The sequence below is a fragment of the Pelobates fuscus genome, chromosome 8, assembly GCF_036172605.1.
Source record: "Pelobates fuscus isolate aPelFus1 chromosome 8, aPelFus1.pri, whole genome shotgun sequence".
Lineage (NCBI taxonomy): Eukaryota > Metazoa > Chordata > Amphibia > Anura > Pelobatidae > Pelobates > Pelobates fuscus.
This window is the reverse complement of record NC_086324.1, coordinates 19,231,442-19,258,076: the sequence shown is the minus strand read 5'-3', so window position 1 is coordinate 19,258,076 and position 26,635 is coordinate 19,231,442. Positions and strand designations below refer to the sequence as shown.

Sequence of the window (26,635 nt, the reverse complement as noted above, 5' to 3'; positions counted from 1 at the left end):
CTATATAGGAGACTATAACATTAAGGAAGTAAGGAGCCCTATATAGGAGACTATAACATTAAAGAAATAAGGAGCCCTATATAGGAGACTATAACATTAAGGTAGTAAGGAGCACTATATAGGAGACTATAACATTAAGGTAGTAAGGAGCCCTATATAGGAGACTATAACATTAAGGTAGTAAGGGGCCCTATATAAGAGACTATAACATTAAGGAAGTAAGGAGCCCTATATAGGAGACTATAACATTAAAGAAATAAGGAGCCCTATATAGGAGACTATAACATTAAGGTAGTAAGGAGCACTATATAGGAGACTATAACATTAAGGTAGTAAGGGGCCCTATATAGAGACTATAACATTAAGGTAGTAAGGAGCCCTATATAGGAGACTATAACATTAAGGAAGTAAGAAGCCCTATATAGGAGACTATAACATTAACGAAGTAAGGGCCCTATATAGGAGACTATAACATTAAGGAAGTAATGGGCCCTATTTAGGAGACTATAATATTAAGGAAATAAGGGGCCCTATATAGGAGACTATAACATTAAGGAAATAAAGGGCTCTATATAGGAGACTATAACATTAAGGTAGTAAGGAGCCCTATATAGGAGACTATAACATTAAGGAAGTAAGGAGCCCTATATAGGAGACTATAACATTAACGAAGTAAGGGCCCTATATAGGAGACTATAACATTAAGGAAGTAAGGGCCCTATATAGGAGACTATAACATTAAGGAAGTAAGGAGCCTATATAGGAGACTATAACATTAAGGAAGTAAGGGGCCCTATATAGGAGACTATAACATTAAGGTAGTAAGGAGCCCTATATAGGAGACTATAACATTAAGGAAGTAAGGGGCCCTATATAGGAGACTATAACATTAAGGTAGTAAGGGGCCCTATATAGGAGACTATAACATTAAGGAAGTAAGGAGCCCTATATAGGAGACTATAACATTAAAGAAATAAGGAGCCCTATATAGGAGACTATAACATTAAGGTAGTAAGGAGCACTATATAGGAGACTATAGCATTAAGGTAGTAAGGGGCCCTATATAGGAGACTATAACATTAAGGAAGTAAGGAGCCCTATATAGGAGACTATAACATTAAAGAAATAAGGAGCCCTATATAGGAGACTATAACATTAAGGTAGTAAGGAGCCCTACATAGGAGACTATAACATTAAGGTAGTAAGGAGCCCTATATAGGAGTATATAACATTAAGGTAGTAAGGAGCCCTATATAGGAGACTATAACATTAAGGAAGTAAGAAGCCCTATATAGGAGACTATAACATTAAGGTAGTAAGGGGCCCTATATAGGAGACTATAACATTAAGGAAGTAAGGAGCCCTATATAGGAGACTATAACATTAAGATAGTAAGGGGCCCTATATAGGAGACTATAACATTAAGGAAGTAAGGAGCCCTATATAGGAGACTATAACATTAAAGAAATAAGGAGCCCTATATAGGAGACTATAACATTAAGGTAGTAAGGGGCCCTATATAAGAGACTATAACATTAAGGAAGTAAGGAGCCCTATATAGGAGACTATAACATTAAAGAAATAAGGAGCCCTATATAGGAGACTATAACATTAAGGTAGTAAGGAGCCCTATATAGGAGACTATAACATTAAGGTAGTAAGGAGCCCTATATAGGAGACTATAACATTAAGGTAGTAAGGGGCCCTATATAGAGACTATAACATTAAGGTAGTAAGGAGCCCTATATAGGAGACTATAACATTAAGGAAATAAGGGCCCTATATAGGAGACTATAACATTAAGGAAATAAGGAGCCCTATATAGGAGACTATAACATTAAGGTAGTAAGGAGCCCTATATAGGAGACTATAACATTAAGGTAGTAAGGGGCCCTATATAGGAGACTATAACATTAAGGAAGTAAGGAGCCCTATATAGGAGACTATAACATTAAAGAAATAAGGAGCCCTATATAGGAGACTATAACATTAAGGTAGTAAGGAGCACTATATAGGAGACTATAGCATTAAGGTAGTAAGGGGCCCTATATAGGAGACTATAACATTAAGGAAGTAAGGAGCCCTATATAGGAGACTATAACATTAAAGAAATAAGGAGCCCTATATAGGAGACTATAACATTAAGGTAGTAAGGAGCCCTACATAGGAGACTATAACATTAAGGTAGTAAGGAGCCCTATATAGGAGTATATAACATTAAGGTAGTAAGGGGCCCTATATAGAGACTATAACATTAAGGTAGTAAGGAGCCCTATATAGGAGACTATAACATTAAGGAAGTAAGAAGCCCTATATAGGAGACTATAACATTAACGAAGTAAGGGCCCTATATAGGAGACTATAACATTAAGGAAGTAATGGGCCCTATTTAGGAGACTATAACATTAAGGAAATAAGGGGCCCTATATAGGAGACTATAACATTAAGGAAATAAAGGGCTCTATATAGGAGACTATAACATTAAGGTAGTAAGGAGCCCTATATAGGAGACTATAACATTAAGGAAGTAAGGAGCCCTATATAGGAGACTATAACATTAACGAAGTAAGGGCCCTATATAGGAGACTATAACATTAAGGAAGTAAGGGCCCTATATAGGAGACTATAACATTAAGGAAGTAAGGAGCCTATATAGGAGACTATAACATTAAGGAAGTAAGGGGCCCTATATAGGAGACTATAACATTAAGGTAGTAAGGAGCCCTATATAAGAGACTATAACATTAAGGAAGTAAGGAGCCCTATATAGGAGACTATAACATTAAGGTAGTAAGGAGCCCTATATAGGAGACTATAACATTAAGGTAGTAAGGAGCCCAATATAGGAGACTATAACATTAAGGAAGTAAGGAGCCCTATATAGGAGACAATAACATTAAGGAAGTAAGGAGCCCTATATAGGAGACTATAACATTAAGGTATTAAGGAGCCCTATATAGGAGACTGTAACATTAAGGAAATAAGGAGCCCTATATAGGAGACTATAACATTAAGGAAATAAGGGCCCTATATAGGAGACTATAACATTAAAGAAATAAGGAGCCCTATATAGGAGACTATTACATTAAGGTAGTAAGGAGCCCTATATAGGAGACTATAACATTAAGGTAGTAAGGGGCCCTATATAGGAGACTATAACATTAAGGAAGTAAGGAGCCCTATATAGGAGACTATAACATTAAAGAAATAAGGAGCCCTATATAGGAGACTATAACATTAAGGTAGTAAGGGGCCCTATATAGGAGACTATAACATTAAGGAAGTAAGGAGCCCTATATAGGAGACTATAACATTAAAGAAATAAGGAGCCCTATATAGGAGACTATAACATTAAGGTAGTAAGGAGCCCTATATAGGAGACTATAACATTAAGGTAGTAAGGAGCCCTATATAGGAGACTATAACATTAAGGTAGTAAGGGGCCCTATATAGAGACTATAACATTAAGGTAGTAAGGAGCCCTATATAGGAGACTATAACATTAAGGAAATAAGGGCCCTATATAGGAGACTATAACATTAAGGAAATAAGGAGCCCTATATAGGAGACTATAACATTAAGGTAGTAAGGGGCCCTATATAAGAGACTATAACATTAAGGAAGTAAGGAGCCCTATATAGGAGACTATAACATTAAGGAAGTAAGGAGCCCTATATAGGAGACTATAACATTAAAGAAATAAGGAGCCCTATATAGGAGACTATAACATTAAGGTAGTAAGGAGCACTATATAGGAGACTATAACATTAAGGTAGTAAGGAGCCCTATATAGGAGACTATAACATTAAGGTAGTAAGGGGCCCTATATAAGAGACTATAACATTAAGGAAGTAAGGAGCCCTATATAGGAGACTATAACATTAAAGAAATAAGGAGCCCTATATAGGAGACTATAACATTAAGGTAGTAAGGAGCACTATATAGGAGACTATAACATTAAGGTAGTAAGGGGCCCTATATAGAGACTATAACATTAAGGTAGTAAGGAGCCCTATATAGGAGACTATAACATTAAGGAAGTAAGAAGCCCTATATAGGAGACTATAACATTAACGAAGTAAGGGCCCTATATAGGAGACTATAACATTAAGGAAGTAATGGGCCCTATTTAGGAGACTATAATATTAAGGAAATAAGGGGCCCTATATAGGAGACTATAACATTAAGGAAATAAAGGGCTCTATATAGGAGACTATAACATTAAGGTAGTAAGGAGCCCTATATAGGAGACTATAACATTAAGGAAGTAAGGAGCCCTATATAGGAGACTATAACATTAACGAAGTAAGGGCCCTATATAGGAGACTATAACATTAAGGAAGTAAGGGCCCTATATAGGAGACTATAACATTAAGGAAGTAAGGAGCCTATATAGGAGACTATAACATTAAGGAAGTAAGGGGCCCTATATAGGAGACTATAACATTAAGGTAGTAAGGAGCCCTATATAGGAGACTATAACATTAAGGAAGTAAGGGGCCCTATATAGGAGACTATAACATTAAGGAAGTAAGGAGCCCTATATAGGAGACTATAACATTAAGGAAGTAAGGAGCCCTATATAGGAGACTATAACATTAAAGAAATAAGGAGCCCTATATAGGAGACAATAACATTAAGGTAGTAAGGGGCCCTATATAGGAGACTATAACATTAAGGAAGTAAGGAGCCTATATAGGAGACTATAACATTAAGGAAGTAAGGGGCCCTATATAGGAGACTATAACATTAAGGTAGTAAGGAGCCCTATATAGGAGACTATAACATTAAGGAAGTAAGGGGCCCTATATAGGAGACTATAACATTAAGGAAGTAAGGAGCCCTATATAGGAGACTATAACATTAAGGAAGTAAGGGGCCCTATATAGGAGACTATAACATTAAGGTAGTAAGGAGCCCTATATAGGAGACTATACCATTAAGGTAGTAAGGAGCCCTATATAGGAGACTATAACATTAAGGAAGTAAGGAGCCCTATATAGGGGACTATAACATTAAGGAAGTAAGGGGCCCTATATAGGAGACTATAACTAAGGAAGTAAGGAGCCCTATATAGGAGACTATAACATTAAGGAAGTAAGGGGCCCTATATAGGAGACTATAACATTAAGGTAGTAAGGAGCCCTATATAGGAGACTATAACATTAAGGAAGTAAGGAGCCCTATATAGGGGACTATAACATTAAGGAAGTAAGGAGCCCTATATAGGAGACTATAACATTAAGGAAGTAAGGGGCCCTATATAGGAGACTATAACATTAAGGAAGTAATGGGCCCTATATAGGAGACTATAACATTAAGGAAGTAAGGGGCCCTATATAGGAGACTATAACATTAAGGTAGTAAGGAGCCCTATATAGGAGACTATAACATTAAGGAAGTAAGGGGCCCTATATAGGAGACTATAACATTAAGGAAGTAAGGGGCCCTATATAGGAGACTATAACATTAAGGAAGTAAGGGGCCCTATATAGGAGACTATAACATTAAGGTAGTAATGAGCCCTATATAGGAGACTATAACATTAAGGAAGTAAGGGGCCCTATATAGGTGACTATAACATTAAGGTAGTAAGGGGCCCTATATAGGAGACTATAACATTAAGGTAGTAAGGGGCCCTATATAGGAGACTATAACATTAAGGTAGTAAGGGGCCCTATATAGGAGACTAAAACATTAAGGAAGTAAGGAGCCCTATATAGGAGACTATAACATTAGGGAAGTAAGGGGCCCTATATAGGAGACTATAACATTAAGGTAGTAAGGGGCCCTATATAGGAGACTATAACATTAAGGTAGTAAGGAGCCCTATATAGGAGACTATAACATTAAGGAAGTAAGGGGCCCTATATAGGAGACTATAACATTAAGGAAGTAAGGGCCCTATATAGGAGACTATAACATTAAGGAAGTAAGGAGCCCTATATAGGAGACTATAACATTAAGGAAGTAAGGGGCCCTATATAGGAGACTATAACATTAAGGAAGTAAGGGGCCCTATATAGGAGACTATAACATTAAGGAAGTAAGGGGCCCTACATGGGAGACTATAACATTAAGGAAGTAAGGAGCCCTATATAGGAGACTATAACATTAAGGAAGTAAGGGGTCCTATATAGGAGACTATAACATTAAGGAAGTAAGGGGCCCTATATAGGAGACTATAACATTAAGGAAGTAAGGGGCCCTATATAGGAGACTATAACATTAAGGTAGTAATGAGCCCTATATAGGAGACTATAACATTAAGGAAGTAAGGGGCCCTATATAGGTGACTATAACATTAAGGTAGTAAGGGGCCCTATATAGGAGACTATAACATTAAGGTAGTAAGGGGCCCTATATAGGAGACTATAACATTAAGGTAGTAAGGGGCCCTATATAGGAGACTAAAACATTAAGGAAGTAAGGAGCCCTATATAGGAGACTATAACATTAAGGAAGTAAGGGGCCCTATATAGGAGACTATAACATTAAGGTAGTAAGGGGCCCTATATAGGAGACTATAACATTAAGGTAGTAAGGGGCCCTATATAGGAGACTAAAACATTAAGGAAGTAAGGAACCCTATATAGGAGACTATAACATTAAGGAAGTATGGGGCCCTATATAGGAGACTAACATTAAGGAAGTAAGGGGCCCTATATAGGAGACTATAACATTAAGGAAGTAATGGGCCCTACATGGGAGACTATAACATTAAGGAAGTAAGGAGCCCTACATGGGAGACTATAACATTAAGGAAGTAAGGAGCCCTATATAGGAGAATATAACATTAAGGTAATAAGGAGCCCTATATAGGAGACTATAACATTAAGGAAGTAAGGAGCCCTATATAGGAGACTATAACATTAAGGTAGTAAGGAGCCCTATATAGGAGACTATAACATTAAGGAAGTAAGGAGCCCTATATAGGAGACTATAACATTAAGGAAGTAAGGGGCCCTATATAGGAGACTATAACATTAAGGTAGTAAGGGCCCTATATAGGAGACTATAACATTAAGGAAGTAAGGAGCCCTATATAGGAGACTATAACATTAAGGTAGTAAGGAGCCCTATATAGGGGATTATAACATTAAGGAAGTAAGGGGCCCTATATAGGAGACTATAACATTAAGGAAGTAAGGGGCCCTATATAGGAGACTATAACATTAAGGAAGTAAGGGGCCCTACATGGGAGACTATAACATTAAGGAAGTAAGGAGCCCTATATAGGAGACTATAACATTAAAGAAATAAGGAGCCCTATATAGGAGACTATAACATTAAGGTAGTAAGGAGCCCTATATAGGAGACTATAACATTAAGGTAGTAAGGAGCCCTATATAGGAGACTATAACATTAAGGTAGTAAGGGGCCCTATATAGAGACTATAACATTAAGGTAGTAAGGAGCCCTATATAGGAGACTATAACATTAAGGAAATAAGGGCCCTATATAGGAGACTATAACATTAAGGAAATAAGGAGCCCTATATAGGAGACTATAACATTAAGGTAGTAAGGAGCCCTATATAGGAGACTATAACATTAAGGTAGTAAGGGGCCCTATATAGGAGACTATAACATTAAGGAAGTAAGGAGCCCTATATAGGAGACTATAACATTAAAGAAATAAGGAGCCCTATATAGGAGACTATAACATTAAGGTAGTAAGGAGCACTATATAGGAGACTATAGCATTAAGGTAGTAAGGGGCCCTATATAGGAGACTATAACATTAAGGAAGTAAGGAGCCCTATATAGGAGACTATAACATTAAAGAAATAAGGAGCCCTATATAGGAGACTATAACATTAAGGTAGTAAGGAGCCCTACATAGGAGACTATAACATTAAGGTAGTAAGGAGCCCTATATAGGAGACTATAACATTAAGGTAGTAAGGGGCCCTATATAGAGACTATAACATTAAGGTAGTAAGGAGCCCTATATAGGAGACTATAACATTAAGGAAGTAAGAAGCCCTATATAGGAGACTATAACATTAACGAAGTAAGGGCCCTATATAGGAGACTATAACATTAAGGAAGTAATGGGCCCTATTTAGGAGACTATAACATTAAGGAAATAAGGGGCCCTATATAGGAGACTATAACATTAAGGAAATAAAGGGCTCTATATAGGAGACTATAACATTAAGGTAGTAAGGAGCCCTATATAGGAGACTATAACATTAAGGAAGTAAGGAGCCCTATATAGGAGACTATAACATTAACGAAGTAAGGGCACTATATAGGAGACTATAACATTAAGGAAGTAAGGGCCCTATATAGGAGACTATAACATTAAGGAAGTAAGGGGCCCTATATAGGAGACTATAACATTAAGGAAGTAAGGAGCCCTATATAGGAGACTATAACATTAAGGAAGTAAGGAGCCCTATATAGGAGACTATAACATTAAAGAAATAAGGAGCCCTATATAGGAGACTATAACATTAAAGAAATAAGGAGCCCTATATAGGAGACTATAACATTAAGGTAGTAAGGGGCCCTATATAGGAGACTATAACATTAAGGAAGTAAGGAGCCTATATAGGAGACTATAACATTAAGGAAGTAAGGGGCCCTATATAGGAGACTATAACATTAAGGTAGTAAGGAGCCCTATATAAGAGACTATAACATTAAGGAAGTAAGGAGCCCTATATAGGAGACTATAACATTAAGGTAGTAAGGAGCCCTATATAGGAGACTATAACATTAAGGTAGTAAGGAGCCCTATATAGGAGACTATAACATTAAGGAAGTAAGGAGCCCTATATAGGAGACAATAACATTAAGGAAGTAAGGAGCCCTATATAGGAGACTATAACATTAAGGTATTAAGGAGCCCTATATAGGAGACTGTAACATTAAGGAAATAAGGAGCCCTATATAGGAGACTATAACATTAAGGAAATAAGGGCCCTATATAGGAGACTATAACATTAAGGAAATAAGGAGCCCTATATAGGAGACTATTACATTAAGGTAGTAAGGAGCCCTATATAGGAGACTATAACATTAAGGTAGTAAGGGGCCCTATATAGGAGACTATAACATTAAGGAAGTAAGGAGCCCTATATAGGAGACTATAACATTAAAGAAATAAGGAGCCCTATATAGGAGACTATAACATTAAGGTAGTAAGGGGCCCTATATAGGAGACTATAACATTAACCCCTTAAGGACACATGACGTGTGTGACACGTCATGATTCCCTTTTATTCCAGAAGTTTGGTCCTTAAGGGGTTAAGGAAGTAAGGAGCCCTATATAGGAGACTATAACATTAAAGAAATAAGGAGCCCTATATAGGAGACTATAACATTAAGGTAGTAAGGAGCCCTATATAGGAGACTATAACATTAAGGTAGTAAGGAGCCCTATATAGGAGACTATAACATTAAGGTAGTAAGGGGCCCTATATAGAGACTATAACATTAAGGTAGTAAGGAGCCCTATATAGGAGACTATAACATTAAGGAAATAAGGGCCCTATATAGGAGACTATAACATTAAGGAAATAAGGAGCCCTATATAGGAGACTATAACATTAAGGTAGTAAGGAGCACTATATAGAGACTATAACATTAAGGTAGTAAGGAGCCCTATATAGGAGACTATAACATTAAGGAAATAAGGGCCCTATATAGGAGACTATAACATTAAGGAAGTAAGGGGCCCTATATAGGAGACTATAACATTAAGGAAGTAATGGGCCCTACATGGGAGACTATAACATTAAGGAAGTAAGGAGCCCTACATGGGAGACTATAACATTAAGGAAGTAAGGAGCCCTATATAGGAGAATATAACATTAAGGAAGTAAGGGCCCTATATAGGAGACTATAACATTAAGGAAGTAAGGAGCCCTATATAGGAGACTATAACATTAAGGAAGTAAGGGGCCCTATATAGGAGACTATAACATTAAGGAAGTAAGGAGCCCTATATAGGAGACTATAACATTAAGGTAGTAAGGAGCCCTATATAGGGGACTATAACATTAAGGAAGTAAGGAGCCCTATATAGGAGACTATAACATTAAGGTAGTAAGGAGCCCTATATAGGAGACTATAACATTAAGGAAGTAAGGAGCCCTATATAGGAGACTATAACATTAAGGTAGTAAGGAGCCCTATATAGGAGACTATAACATTAAGGAAGTAAGGAGCCCTATATAGGAGACTATAACATTAAGGAAGTAAGGGGCCCTATATAGGAGACTATAACATTAAGGAAGTAAGGGGCCCTATATAGGAGACTATAACATTAAGGTAGTAAGGGCCCTATATAGGAGACTATAACATTAAGGAAGTAAGGAGCCCTATATAGGAGACTATAACATTAAGGTAGTAAGGAGCCCTATATAGGGGATTATAACATTAAGGAAGTAAGGGGCCCTATATAGGAGACTATAACATTAAGGAAGTAAGGGGCCCTATATAGGAGACTATAACATTAAGGAAGTAAGGGGCCCTACATGGGAGACTATAACATTAAGGAAGTAAGGAGCCCTATATAGGAGACTATAACATTAAAGAAATAAGGAGCCCTATATAGGAGACTATAACATTAAGGTAGTAAGGGGCCCTATATAGGAGGCTATAACATTAAGGAAGTAAGGAGCCCTATATAGGAGACTATAACATTAAAGAAATAAGGAGCCCTATATAGGAGACTATAACATTAAAGAAATAAGGAGCCCTATATAGGAGACTATAACATTAAGGTAGTAAGGAGCCCTATATAGGAGACTATAACATTAAGGAAATAAGGGCCCTATATAGGAGACTATAACATTAAGGAAATAAGGAGCCCTATATAGGAGACTATAACATTAAGGTAGTAAGGAGCCCTATATAGGAGACTATAACATTAAGGTAGTAAGGGGCCCTATATAGGAGACTATAACATTAAGGAAGTAAGGAGCCCTATATAGGAGACTATAACATTAAAGAAATAAGGAGCCCTATATAGGAGACTATAACATTAAGGTAGTAAGGAGCACTATATAGGAGACTATAGCATTAAGGTAGTAAGGGGCCCTATATAGGAGACTATAACATTAAGGAAGTAAGGAGCCCTATATAGGAGACTATAACATTAAAGAAATAAGGAGCCCTATATAGGAGACTATAACATTAAGGTAGTAAGGAGCCCTACATAGGAGACTATAACATTAAGGTAGTAAGGAGCCCTATATAGGAGACTATAACATTAAGGTAGTAAGGGGCCCTATATAGAGACTATAACATTAAGGTAGTAAGGAGCCCTATATAGGAGACTATAACATTAAGGAAGTAAGAAGCCCTATATAGGAGACTATAACATTAACGAAGTAAGGGCCCTATATAGGAGACTATAACATTAAGGAAGTAATGGGCCCTATTTAGGAGACTATAACATTAAGGAAATAAGGGGCCCTATATAGGAGACTATAACATTAAGGAAATAAAGGGCTCTATATAGGAGACTATAACATTAAGGTAGTAAGGAGCCCTATATAGGAGACTATAACATTAAGGAAGTAAGGAGCCCTATATAGGAGACTATAACATTAACGAAGTAAGGGCCCTATATAGGAGACTATAACATTAAGGAAGTAAGGGCCCTATATAGGAGACTATAACATTAAGGAAGTAAGGAGCCTATATAGGAGACTATAACATTAAGGAAGTAAGGGGCCCTATATAGGAGACTATAACATTAAGGTAGTAAGGAGCCCTATATAGGAGACTATAACATTAAGGAAGTAAGGGGCCCTATATAGGAGACTATAACATTAAGGAAGTAAGGAGCCCTATATAGGAGACTATAACATTAAGGAAGTAAGGAGCCCTATATAGGAGACTATAACATTAAAGAAATAAGGAGCCCTATATAGGAGACTATAACATTAAGGTAGTAAGGGGCCCTATATAGGAGACTATAACATTAAGGAAGTAAGGAGCCTATATAGGAGACTATAACATTAAGGAAATAAGGGGCCCTATATAGGAGACTATAACATTAAGGTAGTAAGGAGCCCTATATAAGAGACTATAACATTAAGGAAGTAAGGAGCCCTATATAGGAGACTATAACATTAAGGTAGTAAGGAGCCCTATATAGGAGACTATAACATTAAGGTAGTAAGGAGCCCTATATAGGAGACTATAACATTAAGGAAGTAAGGAGCCCTATATAGGAGACAATAACATTAAGGAAGTAAGGAGCCCTATATAGGAGACTATAACATTAAGGTATTAAGGAGCCCTATATAGGAGACTGTAACATTAAGGAAATAAGGAGCCCTATATAGGAGACTATAACATTAAGGAAATAAGGGCCCTATATAGGAGACTATTACATTAAGGTAGTAAGGAGCCCTATATAGGAGACAATAACATTAAGGAAGTAAGGAGCCCTATATAGGAGACTATAACATTAAGGTATTAAGGAGCCCTATATAGGAGACTGTAACATTAAGGAAATAAGGAGCCCTATATAGGAGACTATAACATTAAGGAAATAAGGGCCCTATATAGGAGACTATAACATTAAAGAAATAAGGAGCCCTATATAGGAGACTATAACATTAAGGTAGTAAGGGGCCCTATATAGGAGACTATAACATTAAGGAAGTAAGGAGCCCTATATAGGAGACTATAACATTAAAGAAATAAGGAGCCCTATATAGGAGACTATAACATTAAGGTAGTAAGGAGCCCTATATAGGAGACTATAACATTAAGGTAGTAAGGGGCCCTATATAGGAGACTATAACATTAAGGTAGTAAGGGGCCCTATATAGAGACTATAACATTAAGGTAGTAAGGAGCCCTATATAGGAGACTATAACATTAAGGAAATAAGGGCCCTATATAGGAGACTATAACATTAAGGTAGTAAGGAGCCCTATATAGGAGACTATAACATTAAGGTAGTAAGGGGCCCTATATAAGAGACTATAACATTAAGGAAGTAAGGAGCCCTATATAGGAGACTATAACATTAAAGAAATAAGGAGCCCTATATAGGAGACTATAACATTAAGGTAGTAAGGAGCACTATATAGGAGACTATAACATTAAGGTAGTAAGGGGCCCTATATAGGAGACTATAACATTAAAGAAATAAGGAGCCCTATATAGGAGACTATAACATTAAGGTAGTAAGGAGCCCTATATAGGAGACTATAACATTAAGGTAGTAAGGAGCCCTATATAGGAGACTATAACATTAAGGTAGTAAGGGGCCCTATATAGAGACTATAACATTAAGGTAGTAAGGAGCCCTATATAGGAGACTATAACATTAAGGAAGTAAGAAGCCCTATATAGGAGACTATAACATTAACGAAGTAAGGGCCCTATATAGGAGACTATAACATTAAGGAAGTAATGGGCCCTATTTAGGAGACTATAATATTAAGGAAATAAGGGGCCCTATATAGGAGACTATAACATTAAGGAAATAAAGGGCTCTATATAGGAGACTATAACATTAAGGTAGTAAGGAGCCCTATATAGGAGACTATAACATTAAGGAAGTAAGGAGCCCTATATAGGAGACTATAACATTAACGAAGTAAGGGCCCTATATAGGAGACTATAACATTAAGGAAGTAAGGGCCCTATATAGGAGACTATAACATTAAGGAAGTAAGGAGCCTATATAGGAGACTATAACATTAAGGAAGTAAGGGGCCCTATATAGGAGACTATAACATTAAGGTAGTAAGGAGCCCTATATAGGAGACTATAACATTAAGGAAGTAAGGGGCCCTATATAGGAGACTATAACATTAAGGAAGTAAGGAGCCCTATATAGGAGACTATAACATTAAGGAAGTAAGGAGCCCTATATAGGAGACTATAACATTAAAGAAATAAGGAGCCCTATATAGGAGACTATAACATTAAGGTAGTAAGGGGCCCTATATAGGAGACTATAACATTAAGGAAGTAAGGAGCCTATATAGGAGACTATAACATTAAGGAAGTAAGGGGCCCTATATAGGAGACTATAACATTAAGGTAGTAAGGAGCCCTATATAGGAGACTATAACATTAAGGAAGTAAGGGGCCCTATATAGGAGACTATAACATTAAGGAAGTAAGGAGCCCTATATAGGAGACTATAACATTAAGGAAGTAAGGGGCCCTATATAGGAGACTATAACATTAAGGTAGTAAGGAGCCCTATATAGGAGACTATACCATTAAGGTAGTAAGGAGCCCTATATAGGAGACTATAACATTAAGGAAGTAAGGAGCCCTATATAGGGGACTATAACATTAAGGAAGTAAGGGGCCCTATATAGGAGACTATAACTAAGGAAGTAAGGAGCCCTATATAGGAGACTATAACATTAAGGAAGTAAGGGGCCCTATATAGGAGACTATAACATTAAGGTAGTAAGGAGCCCTATATAGGAGACTATAACATTAAGGAAGTAAGGAGCCCTATATAGGGGACTATAACATTAAGGAAGTAAGGAGCCCTATATAGGAGACTATAACATTAAGGAAGTAAGGGGCCCTATATAGGAGACTATAACATTAAGGAAGTAATGGGCCCTATATAGGAGACTATAACATTAAGGAAGTAAGGGGCCCTATATAGGAGACTATAACATTAAGGTAGTAAGGAGCCCTATATAGGAGACTATAACATTAAGGAAGTAAGGGGCCCTATATAGGAGACTATAACATTAAGGAAGTAAGGGGCCCTATATAGGAGACTATTACATTAAGGAAGTAAGGGGCCCTATATAGGAGACTATAACATTAAGGTAGTAATGAGCCCTATATAGGAGACTATAACATTAAGGAAGTAAGGGGCCCTATATAGGTGACTATAACATTAAGGTAGTAAGGGGCCCTATATAGGAGACTATAACATTAAGGTAGTAAGGGGCCCTATATAGGAGACTATAACATTAAGGTAGTAAGGGGCCCTATATAGGAGACTAAAACATTAAGGAAGTAAGGAGCCCTATATAGGAGACTATAACATTAAGGAAGTAAGGGGCCCTATATAGGAGACTATAACATTAAGGTAGTAAGGGGCCCTATATAGGAGACTATAACATTAAGGTAGTAAGGAGCCCTATATAGGAGACTATAACATTAAGGAAGTAAGGGGCCCTATATAGGAGACTATAACATTAAGGAAGTAAGGGCCCTATATAGGAGACTATAACATTAAGGAAGTAAGGAGCCCTATATAGGAGACTATAACATTAAGGAAGTAAGGGGCCCTATATAGGAGACTATAACATTAAGGAAGTAAGGGGCCCTATATAGGAGACTATAACATTAAGGAAGTAAGGGGCCCTACATGGGAGACTATAACATTAAGGAAGTAAGGAGCCCTATATAGGAGACTATAACATTAAGGAAGTAAGGGGCCCTATATAGGAGACTATAACATTAAGGAAGTAAGGGGCCCTATATAGGAGACTATAACATTAAGGAAGTAAGGGGCCCTATATAGGAGACTATAACATTAAGGTAGTAATGAGCCCTATATAGGAGACTATAACATTAAGGAAGTAAGGGGCCCTATATAGGTGACTATAACATTAAGGTAGTAAGGGGCCCTATATAGGAGACTATAACATTAAGGTAGTAAGGGGCCCTATATAGGAGACTATAACATTAAGGTAGTAAGGGGCCCTATATAGGAGACTAAAACATTAAGGAAGTAAGGAGCCCTATATAGGAGACTATAACATTAAGGAAGTAAGGGGCCCTATATAGGAGACTATAACATTAAGGTAGTAAGGGGCCCTATATAGGAGACTATAACATTAAGGTAGTAAGGGGCCCTATATAGGAGACTAAAACATTAAGGAAGTAAGGAGCCCTATATAGGAGACTATAACATTAAGGAAGTAAGGGGCCCTATATAGGAGACTAACATTAAGGAAGTAAGGGGCCCTATATAGGAGACTATAACATTAAGGAAGTAATGGGCCCTACATGGGAGACTATAACATTAAGGAAGTAAGGAGCCCTACATGGGAGACTATAACATTAAGGAAGTAAGGAGCCCTATATAGGAGAATATAACATTAAGGAAGTAAGGGCCCTATATAGGAGACTATAACATTAAGGAAGTAAGGAGCCCTATATAGGAGACTATAACATTAAGGAAGTAAGGGGCCCTATATAGGAGACTATAACATTAAGGAGGTAAGGAGCCCTATATAGGAGACTATAACATTAAGGTAGTAAGGAGCCCTATATAGGGGACTATAACATTAAGGAAGTAAGGAGCCCTATATAGGAGACTATAACATTAAGGTAGTAAGGAGCCCTATATAGGAGACTATAACATTAAGGAAGTAAGGAGCCCTATATAGGAGACTATAACATTAAGGTAGTAAGGAGCCCTATATAGGAGACTATAACATTAAGGAAGTAAGGAGCCCTATATAGGAGACTATAACATTAAGGAAGTAAGGGGCCCTATATAGGAGACTATAACATTAAGGAAGTAAGGGGCCCTATATAGGAGACTATAACATTAAGGTAGTAAGGGCCCTATATAGGAGACTATAACATTAAGGAAGTAAGGAGCCCTATATAGGAGACTATAACATTAAGGTAGTAAGGAGCCCTATATAGGGGATTATAACATTAAGGAAGTAAGGGGCCCTATATAGGAGACTATAACATTAAGGAAGTAAGGGGCCCTATATAGGAGACTATAACATTAAGGAAGTAAGGGGCCCTACATGGGAGACTATAACATTAAGGAAGTAAGGGGCCCTATGTGGGAGAATATCAATAGTTTTTTTCTTTGAGTTATAGTTCAGATAACGGCTTTCGTAAGTAAAAAACTTAGGAAAAGTTGAAGTTGAACTGCAACTTCCATAGCCCCTACTCTGCCCATAACGTTCTGCTGTACAGGAACTCACATGATACATGTTACACTCTGAAAGGTGCTAAATAAAATGAATGGAGCTTAGTCACTGCTGGTCACGTCACACTCTGGTCAGTCAGATGCTGGAAATGTAGAAACTGCAGATCACAATAGGAGTTTTTATATCTCTAGCTTTAAATGCAACATCCATGCAATGCAATAATAAAAAAATAAAATAAAAAAATACATAAATAAAATAATGAAGCATTCCTGCTGGACTGTCCCTTTTAAAAAAAAAAATATTCGATGATCACATGTTGTAAAGCAAATGTGTACTAAAGTTTTCACTAAAAGGGTATCAGAGGAATAAATAATATATGAAACTTGAATCCTTTAAAGTTTTGGAATTTTAATGATTTCAGAAAAATTTGAACAGGAAAGAATTAAAATATTTTAGCAGAGAAAAAAAGAAAACTTATTTGAAAGACCCCAACTTATAAGATGAAATGCGTTGTACTAGCGCAATCAGCAAATCTACCATCTCCAATACAGGGTTAAGAGATATATCTGCAGTACCCAGTAGCATCCCAGAATATTTTAGGCCACTACACAAGCACTTTTAAATAGCAAATTATGTGCATATTTAACTGCGAACTCCGAGGAGCCCTCCAGCAAGAGCCAAGCACATTATTCCCTTGAGGTTTAATATGGCAGCTGTAATAAAATATAATGTATCCATGCTATTAATAGATCCTTGTAGAATATAATTGGTTAACTCATTAACTACCAGGACCCTCTCTCTGAGATCCTAGGAACAAATATGGAGGCTACCTGCTGAAAAGACTCCACACCAGTTGTATTGTTTGAAATGTTATATGTTCTTTGGACTGAATTAAAACAAGTATACAAACGGCTTCCAAAATATTAAAATGTGACTTTTCCTATAAAAGGAGGGCAGTTAAAGCAAAAGGGGACAGACCGAGGTTGGAGGAAGGGAAAAGCAAGAGTGGGATGTTTTTGTTTTTCTTTAACTAAAAGAGTAGTAGATGCCTACATTAGTCTTCTGGTAGAGGGGGTAAAATACAAAGTTTTGGGATAAATAGACTGATGACAAAAGCAGTTACCAAATCAAGAATTAAAGTCTGTGATTTGAAATAACCAATTGTGAGACGGGATGGACCAATTGGCTAGTATGTACATCCCAAGGAAATCCAATCAGTGTATTTTAAGAAAATACCCGATGGACATCATTTGGGCAAAAGTACATTCTATAACTTTAGGAATCTAAAGTAACGTCACTTTTTTTTTTAGTTAATAAAAAAGTGGAAGTTCTTTTTCTATGAGTTCACTTTTTTCCCACTTTTCTCCTCATTTTATCTAGTTTTTATTTTCTGTTTTTGGTTCTTGCTTAAAAACATTACACAATTTAACACAATTTTAATTTGGAGGAAAAACATTACTAAATGTTTAAAGAAATAGCAAAGTATTGAAAGTAGTGTGCACCATATTCACAATGGAAAGACAGCCATGCTGAAACATCCTTTACTCTTTGTGAATGTCTCTAAGAAATTGTCTGCAGTTAGAGAAACATGTGGTCCTTAGCCTGCTCTTGTATAAAGTGCTCTGTTAAGTCTTACTGTATCAGTGACTGTCTGATAACATCTATCCAGCTAATCTAAGTGATGACCGAGATTCTTCCTGAATGAGGCATGTGAATACAGGCTGGAGGAATAAGGGACTTCGGCCTCATTTTTATATTGTTCAATAAGCTTTACTAGTGATTTTATATTTTGGATAAACCTTTGATGTGATTTAATCTCATGAAAAATATTATATTTTGTAATATTTTTCTATGATATATTTTTTTCATATTTTAATATGTTAAAAAAAATATATATTTTACAAGCTTATCCAGCAATATTAAATCAAGGCCTAGCAGGATTATTTACTGAAGTGACAATTTAATGTCCAAATAGCCGCACTGGAAAAAAATCTCTAAGTCAGCTAATGCTTTTAGTTCAGTTCCTCTGGCTTCAAATTTTGAAATTCACTTTAAATTCTCACTTTAGTAATTAACCCTGTTAGTTACTGTTCTTAACTATTTCTCTGGCACAAAGGAAAATGTTTATGAATGTGGCCACCGAGATTCTAAATGCAGCATCCTGCAATGCCAGGCATGCAGCCATATTTATAGGCAAGGAGGCAAATGTTCAATAATGATTTAATTTTTACAAGCCCTTATGATTTTACTAAATTTATTTATAGATTTAATTCTAGTACTTAACTGAACCTAACCTTGCGTACAAACATTATGTGGAAAATAGTCTAAATTGTTTTAGAACTGTATTTTAAGGATAAATGTATTTAACCTCTATAGAGGAAAATAATAATGAAATAAGGCTGTGTTACACACATTTACAATATGACTACTCTACCAAAGCACCTCTCATATAAATTCTACACAGCAGAGGGCGCTAGAAGACTGCGATCATTCACATGTAAAGAAAATCAGTCCATATCAATTCAATTTGTCACTACTAACTCATTAGCATGTTAATCATAAGATTATATTTGTATATACAATTAGTATTTTAATTATTTGGTTTGTTAGCTGCCCCTTTGATTTCGGGGTGTAAGCCGGTGTAAAGAGAGGTTTGGAATGTCTGACTTACCAGCCGGTGTTTCCTAATGCGATTGATACAGAACTCAACAGAAGATTGCACTTAGATTCACTAATAACAGCATCGTTAGCAGCCGGCGCAATCACCACAAACTCGCGCAGTCCATACCTGTTCAAAAGACATGGCAACTATTGATTTGTCAAAAACAAATGGGGGTTTAGGGGAGTACATTAAAACATTAATACAAAGGAAAAATGTTCCAAAAATGTATAGTCCTTTTAAAACAGGTCAGTGTTTTGAGTGGCCTCCTCAGGAATGCAGAGAGGCAGAAAATACAGCTGAGGACCAAAAATAAGTGATGAACTGTGCTTAAAGAAACTGAATGGTTAATACCGTCAGAGTGACCCAAACTATCATCGAATAAATTCCAGTACGCACACAAAAAAATGCATGTCATTGTAGCATTTATTGTAGCACCTCAATGAGATGTCTGAACTAATGATTGGGTTCCTCAAGCTATGAGACTAATTTACTTTTTCAACTTTTCAATTTGCCCAATTCAAAAACATTGCCCATAATTGATCTAAAGAATGCTCAGGTCGGCAAGGGACACCTGAGTTTAACGTTTTGTCAATTCCAAAAATACCCAAACTACATATGTTGCAATATATAGATCATATATTATGTATTAATAGAAGGAAAAAAAGGCTTGTTTTTTTTGTACACATGCTGGTGAAAATAAGTGAGGTCTTTAACCCCTTAAGGACCAAACTTCTGGAATAAAAGGGAATCATGACATGTCACACACGTCATGTGTCCTTAAGGGGTTAACAAATGTCTAATTACATTTTCCACTTGATTCTTTCCCTACACACATGGAAATAGCAGTGGGGTCAGCTTGTATTGGAAGTAGAATGAATACGTACCATCGTACCAGGCAGTGAGCTATGGGTGGAAAGTCATTATTTGTGCTTAGCAGGTCTTGCGTTGCTACAGGAAGGGAATCTGAAAAACACATATCCTTGACATTTACCATGAAACTTTAAAAACAGCTCCAGTAGAACGAACCAGAACAAACATAATACATGCAAAAACTAAAACGGTCAATGTAATCTAAAGATTTACATAGAAATTATAAGTGTTTGAGTATCTGTATTACTTGAATCCAGAGTAAAAATAAAGTGAATGTTCAGAATAAAATGATCAGAAAACACAAGTTTCCGAACTGGACACATATGCAATTAATCTATACGGTGTGTCACCAAATTTACTAATTTATAGACATGTTTACACAGATGGCAGCCGCAAAGGATCCGAGGGCATGCATGAACATCTGACATCAATAATATGGGTAGAATTCCAAAATACCTAGAACAATGCCCTGCTAAAATTAACAAAATATCCTTATTTGTATTAGGCCAATTCCTTTATAGGAAAAATAAAGCTGAAGTTTAATTTCCAGTGCAATTATGACCATTGTTTCTAAGGTACGTTAGGGGGAAAAAAATTGTGAAGGAAAGCAATAAAATCCACAACATGACTCCCTTTTTTTTAAGGGGGCACCTTCGCTGTATAACTGGTTTATATGCTTTAACAACAAACTGTGCCTTAAATAGGGCATCATACGGAACACATTGGAAGGGCGGTCATGTATAAGCATGATCTCTGATTTTTCATACTTTTATGTAGAAAATAGGTAAACGCTGATTATACATGTAGGCGCACAGTGAATTTGAGTTCTGCATATAACTTTTTGTACCTTCTCCCATATCTTCCACCTCCTCTTTCTCACATGCTTCCTGGAGAAAGTAATGGTGCCTGATGGAGAATTTGAAATCTGCAAATAAAACTTCATCTCCTTTCTCTTCCCAGAGGCCACTAGTATATTCACCCTGCAACATGGAGGAGGCTTGAGTTACATTGCGCTCTAATGACAGGAGACAGTACACATGGCTACTGAAGCAAAAAGTGGATTTGAACAAATATACTGCATTACCTACATAGAGAAAATGATATTCCAATCACTATAACACCATGTTCTTTGCACAGGCTATGGTGCATGAGGTTTCCTAGGTCTCCCTGAATTTGGGATTTTATAACCGCAGAGACTTGTAAATATCACAACGCAGCTATAAGCCCACCACTCACTCAAGAGCCTTAAAGCAAAACTGTTTAAAACAGGAATACAATTTAACAGCAAAAAAACTACTTAACCCCTTAAGGACCAAACTTCTGGAATAAAAGGGAATCATGACATGTCACACATGTCATGTGTCCTTAAGGGGTTAAACATGTCACAAGCAACCAGTGTTAATTTTGGCGGCAAATTTCTATTTAGTTTTAGTCTTTTGACTAAAAAGCAATTTTTGTTTTAGTTGTATTTTCGTCATCTGAATTGTTTTAGTCGACTAAATCTCGAAAATTTTAGTCGACTAAAATAGTTAGTCATCAAAATTAACGATGCAAGCAACAAAACATAAACCTTCCATTGAAAATAATTACAATTACATCTAAACAAGGGCTCAAAATTGTTACTAGCCATTAGTGAGTAAATCATTCGAAGTTCCAGCCTTTTCAGTGGAGGACTAGCTAGCCATCATAGGACACCAGAAATACATAAAACTTGAATCAAATAAACCGTGTTAAGTTCACTTATGAAGGCGGAGATAGTTATTAAAGGTTGTTTACTGTGCTGTGAGCTTCCATCCAGACATCCTCACATTGCCCCCTATTTCTGGATCACAAACGTGGCCTGTTACAAGGTGATGAGATGGAGAGAAACAAACTGTACCTTCTCAGGTGTCTTCTTAGAGGATTCCCCGATTAATTTCCAGTCATTCAAAACCTCTTCAACTTTTGAAATAAATCTACAAAAAAAAAAAGTCACAAAGATGTAAATATTAACGGATTTGTTAAAAGGTTTGAAATATTTATCAGCAGTAAATCAGTTTGTCACTACCATAAAGTTAAAGAAAGCATCAATAATGGTAGCAGCATTAAAACATCATAAAATGCAGCATTAAATAGGAATATAACACAGCCACTTTTTAAACTACAAATTCTCAGTAGGCTTCCATGAACAAAATACATGGACATATAGCTGCTGATCAGACGATTTCTATTGGCTAGAGTAACACCATATGGACCATTTTAGCTTAATGTTTTGACTACGGGGCTAAAGAGCTCGGATTGAAGTCCAAGCCCTTTTTCGATACTTTCCTACGTCCCTGAGGAGCAATCTGGCATTAAGTAGTAGATGGAGGGATCACGCACTGACGTCTCAGCACTGTTTCAGAATACATGTGTGCTTATGAGACAGATCATGACAGTACTACAGATTTACATACACAGTGGGGGCGCACGCACACACACACACACACACAAACCAATCAAATTACTATTAGAAATTGAGAAGCTATACTTCTCCTAAATGGCATACAGGGAGATGGAGAAGGGGTGAGGTCTCTGAAAATGCTTAAAACTACTGCATGTAAAAGAAGATTTCAAACATAACTCCTTTGCACCTTAAACTCTAAGCACCAAATAACTCAATGAAGTAGTTTTAGTGTATAGATAATGCCCCTGCAGAAACACTGCTCAATTCTCTACCAAATAAGTGTTAAATAACTATTGCTTCTGTTTATGCAGCCTTAGCCACACCTCCCCTGGCTGTGACTCACACAGCCTGCATGTAAATGGTTTTCTGACAGCGGAATATGTTTAGCAGTTTCTATCTCCTGCACTGTAAAATAAAATTTCATCACACACATGTAGCTCCTGTGGACTCTAGGAGCCTATTAATAGAGCAGGAGACAAGAAATTCTAAATTAAACACACTGTGCAACAAAGGAAGTTTGAACATCTCTCTCTTTACAGGTATAGTGTAGGTCACAGCTAGGGGAGGTGTGACTCGAGCTGCATAAACAAAGAGGGACTGCAGGGGCATGATGTATACAACACAACCACTTAATTAAGCCAAGCATTAACTAGTTTTGGTGCTTATAGTGTCCCGTCAAGGAACCACTCCAGACTCACAAAGCACTAAAGCATGAAGAAGTGCTTTATGTGTCTGTAGACTGTAATTTTTATTTTTTTATTTCAAGTAAGTGTTTCGCCAGCTGTCCAACAGCCGGTAGTTTTTCTTCCGTTAGCGGCACAGAGCGAACAGAAGTGGCAGGCGCACTGGGTTAGAGCTCCTGTGTGTTCCCCTTTACTCAATGGACTGTACTACAGCTCATTAAGAAGCATTGAAAAGCTTTTGCAAGCAGTTTTTTTTTTTTTTCATAAACCCCAATCCCCCACCCAAATAAACAAAAAAGCTTGAAGGGGAAAAAAAAGTACACACATTATTTTGGGGTATATCTACTAAATAGTTAAAACAAATAAAACAATTGTCCCTTTAACCACTACATTATCTTATCGTAGTTATGGTGCTTGCTCCCTTTATGACAAACTCTGCTTAAATACTGTGGGTATCTGTAACTTGGCCATACGAAGATTACAACACATAACAGTAATTACAATTATTCTTACGGTAAGGCTTACTTTGGTGTTGACAGGAAAATAGAAACCCATTAATGCCCCAGAATTGGACAGGGGTCTCCCTTGGCCATATGGAAACTATACTTATTGTTATTAGAGTGAGGATATACAAATAATAACCAAGAGAATAGAACAGCTTGGTCTATGAATTTCCTGGAATAGAAGGGAGTAACTGGCTACTGTGGGTGCAGTGGATCACTGTGTGAATGAATATTAGTGATCATTATTGCGGTGATTTGGGTAGAGGGATAATGCTTGGTTCCGTTAGTAGCTGACCTACCTCTCCCATTCGGAGGCTGTGGTAAAGTCTGTGATCTCAAACACCTCGGACTCCGGCTGTAGTGGAGGGAGAGAGAAGAATAAATTGTAGATTCAATGAATCAATAGGGGAGGAAGAGCGACACCGGACAGATAATGAGGAGCAGGAGAGGCAGAGAATACATGAGGTAATCGCTTAGTGTAAGGGCCGAAAGACAGACAACAAGTAGCAGGACAAGCAGCAATGTGCACACATAGCCAGCAAGAAGGCCAGATGGAGAGCATTCTGCAGGTTAGCACCATGGCACAGGATAGGTGGACAGGCAGACCGGCAGCATGACAGCAAGGTGCAGTATAGGCAGCATAGTATAGATATTGCAGAGTAGGACTACAATACAACTCAAGAAAGACACAAAGCAAAGAGTAGAAAAGACTGACAACAAAGGAGGAGACACAGACAACAAGGAAGGTTCAGCACATACAGACAGTAATAATCAGCACAGACATCGAGAACCTAGACAGTCAGAAAGCAATATCAGTACAAAAAGAAGCATCACAGACAAACAGTACAGAGCAACACAAACAGCAGGGCAGCACAGACAGCAATTATCAACACAGACAGTAAGCACAGGACATTCAGAAAGTAGAACAGACATACAGCAAGTAGATCAGACAGACAGCAAGGAGCAGGTCAGTCAGAAAGCAGAACAGACAGACAGCAAGAAACAGCACAGACAGAAAGTAGGACAGACAGCAAGGAACAGCACAGACAGAAAGTAGGACAGACAGCAAGGAACAGCACAGACAGAAAGTAGGACAGACAGACAGCAAGGAACAGCACAGTCAGAAAGCAGAACAGACATACAGCAAGAAACAGCACAGACAGAAAGTAGGACAGACAGCAAGGAACAGCACAGACAGAAAGTAGGACAGACAGCAAGGAACAGCACAGACAGAAAGTAGGACAGACAGCAAGGAACAGCACAGACAGAAAGTAGGACAGACAGACAGCAAGGAACAGCACAGTCAGAAAGCAGAACAGACAGACAGCAAGGAAAAGCACAGTCAGAAAGCAGAACAGACAGACAGCAAGGAACAGCACAGTCAGAAAGCAGAACAGACAGACAGCAAGTAGAACACACAGACAGCAAGGATCAGCACAGACAGAAAGTAGAACAGACAGACAGCAAGGAACAGCACAGACATACAGCAAGGATCAGCACAGACATACAGCAAGGATCAGCAAAGAGAAAGCACAGAGCAGGAAAGACAGTAGAACAGAGACAGCAAGGAGCAGCACAGACAGAAAGTAGGACAGACAGCACGGAGCAGGACAGCCAGTTGGACAGACAGACAGCACGGAGCAGGACAGCCAGTTGGACAGACAGACAGCAAGGAGGACAGCCAGTTGGACAGACAGACAGCAAGGAGGACAGCCAGTTGGACAGACAGACAGCAAGGAGGACAGCCAGTTGGACAGACAGCAAGGAGCAGGACAGACAGTTGGTCAGACAGACAGCACGGAGCAGGACAGACAGTTGGACAGACAGCACGGAGCTGGACAGCCTGTTGGACAGACAGACAGCAAGGAGCTGGACAGACAGACAGCAAGGAGCAGGACAGACAGTTAGACAGACAGTAGGACAGACAGTAGGAGAGACAGCACTGAGTAGGACAGACAGTAGGACAGACAGAGAGTACAGACAGTAGGACAGACAGCACTGAGTAGGACAGACAGTAGGACAGACAGAGAGTACAGACAGACAGTAGGACAGGCAGCACTGAGTAGGACAGACAGTAAGACAGACAGTAGGACAGACAGTAGGAGAGACAGCACTGAGTAGGACAGACAGTAGGACAGACAGAGAGTACAGACAGTAGGACAGACAGCACTGAGTAGGACAGACAGTAGGACAGACAGAGAGTACAGACAGACAGTAGGACAGGCAGCACTGAGTAGGACAGACAGTAGGACAGACAGCACTGAGTAGGACAGACAGACAGTAGGACGGACAGACATCCGGTGACGGGCAGGTCGGAGGTGACAGCTACCGGAACAGCTGGAAACTCACATCACTGTCAGCCGCCATCTTGGTAGAGCGATTACGTCAGTGCCAAGCATGCCGGGAATCCGGAACAAACAGACCGGGGAGGAGCCAAGAATGACACATGTCAGCATTCTATGATAGAACACGTGATATGTCTGTATCTGTTATTATGATTATCACAGGGATATACAGTGTATAATATGTTATTATCACAGTGATATACAATATATAATATATTATTATCACAGGGATATACAATATATAATATGTTATTATCACAGGGATATACAATATATAATATGT

The 26,635-nt window shown here is 37.8% G+C and overlaps 1 protein-coding gene across 3 annotated transcripts in view; it reads right to left on the bottom strand.

Moving 5' to 3' along the window:
* The window catches only part of RAB3GAP1 (RAB3 GTPase activating protein catalytic subunit 1), a 79,686-nt gene extending 53,280 nt beyond the window's left edge, over positions 1 to 26,406 (bottom strand). For all 3 annotated transcript variants that reach the window (XR_010085194.1, XM_063429354.1, XM_063429355.1), the window contains exons 1-6: positions 26,357 to 26,406; positions 24,307 to 24,362; positions 22,276 to 22,351; positions 21,244 to 21,376; positions 20,411 to 20,489; positions 19,536 to 19,652 (exon numbers count right to left, since the gene is read on the bottom strand). Coding sequence is in view for 2 of the 3 variants with exons in the window: in XM_063429354.1 (XP_063285424.1) it covers positions 19,536 to 19,652; positions 20,411 to 20,489; positions 21,244 to 21,376; positions 22,276 to 22,351; positions 24,307 to 24,362; positions 26,357 to 26,374 (479 nt within the window). In the remaining variant the exon portion in view is untranslated. The remainder of the gene's footprint in view (positions 1 to 19,535; positions 19,653 to 20,410; positions 20,490 to 21,243; positions 21,377 to 22,275; positions 22,352 to 24,306; positions 24,363 to 26,356) is intronic.
* Positions 26,407 to 26,635: the final 229 nt, after the last annotated feature.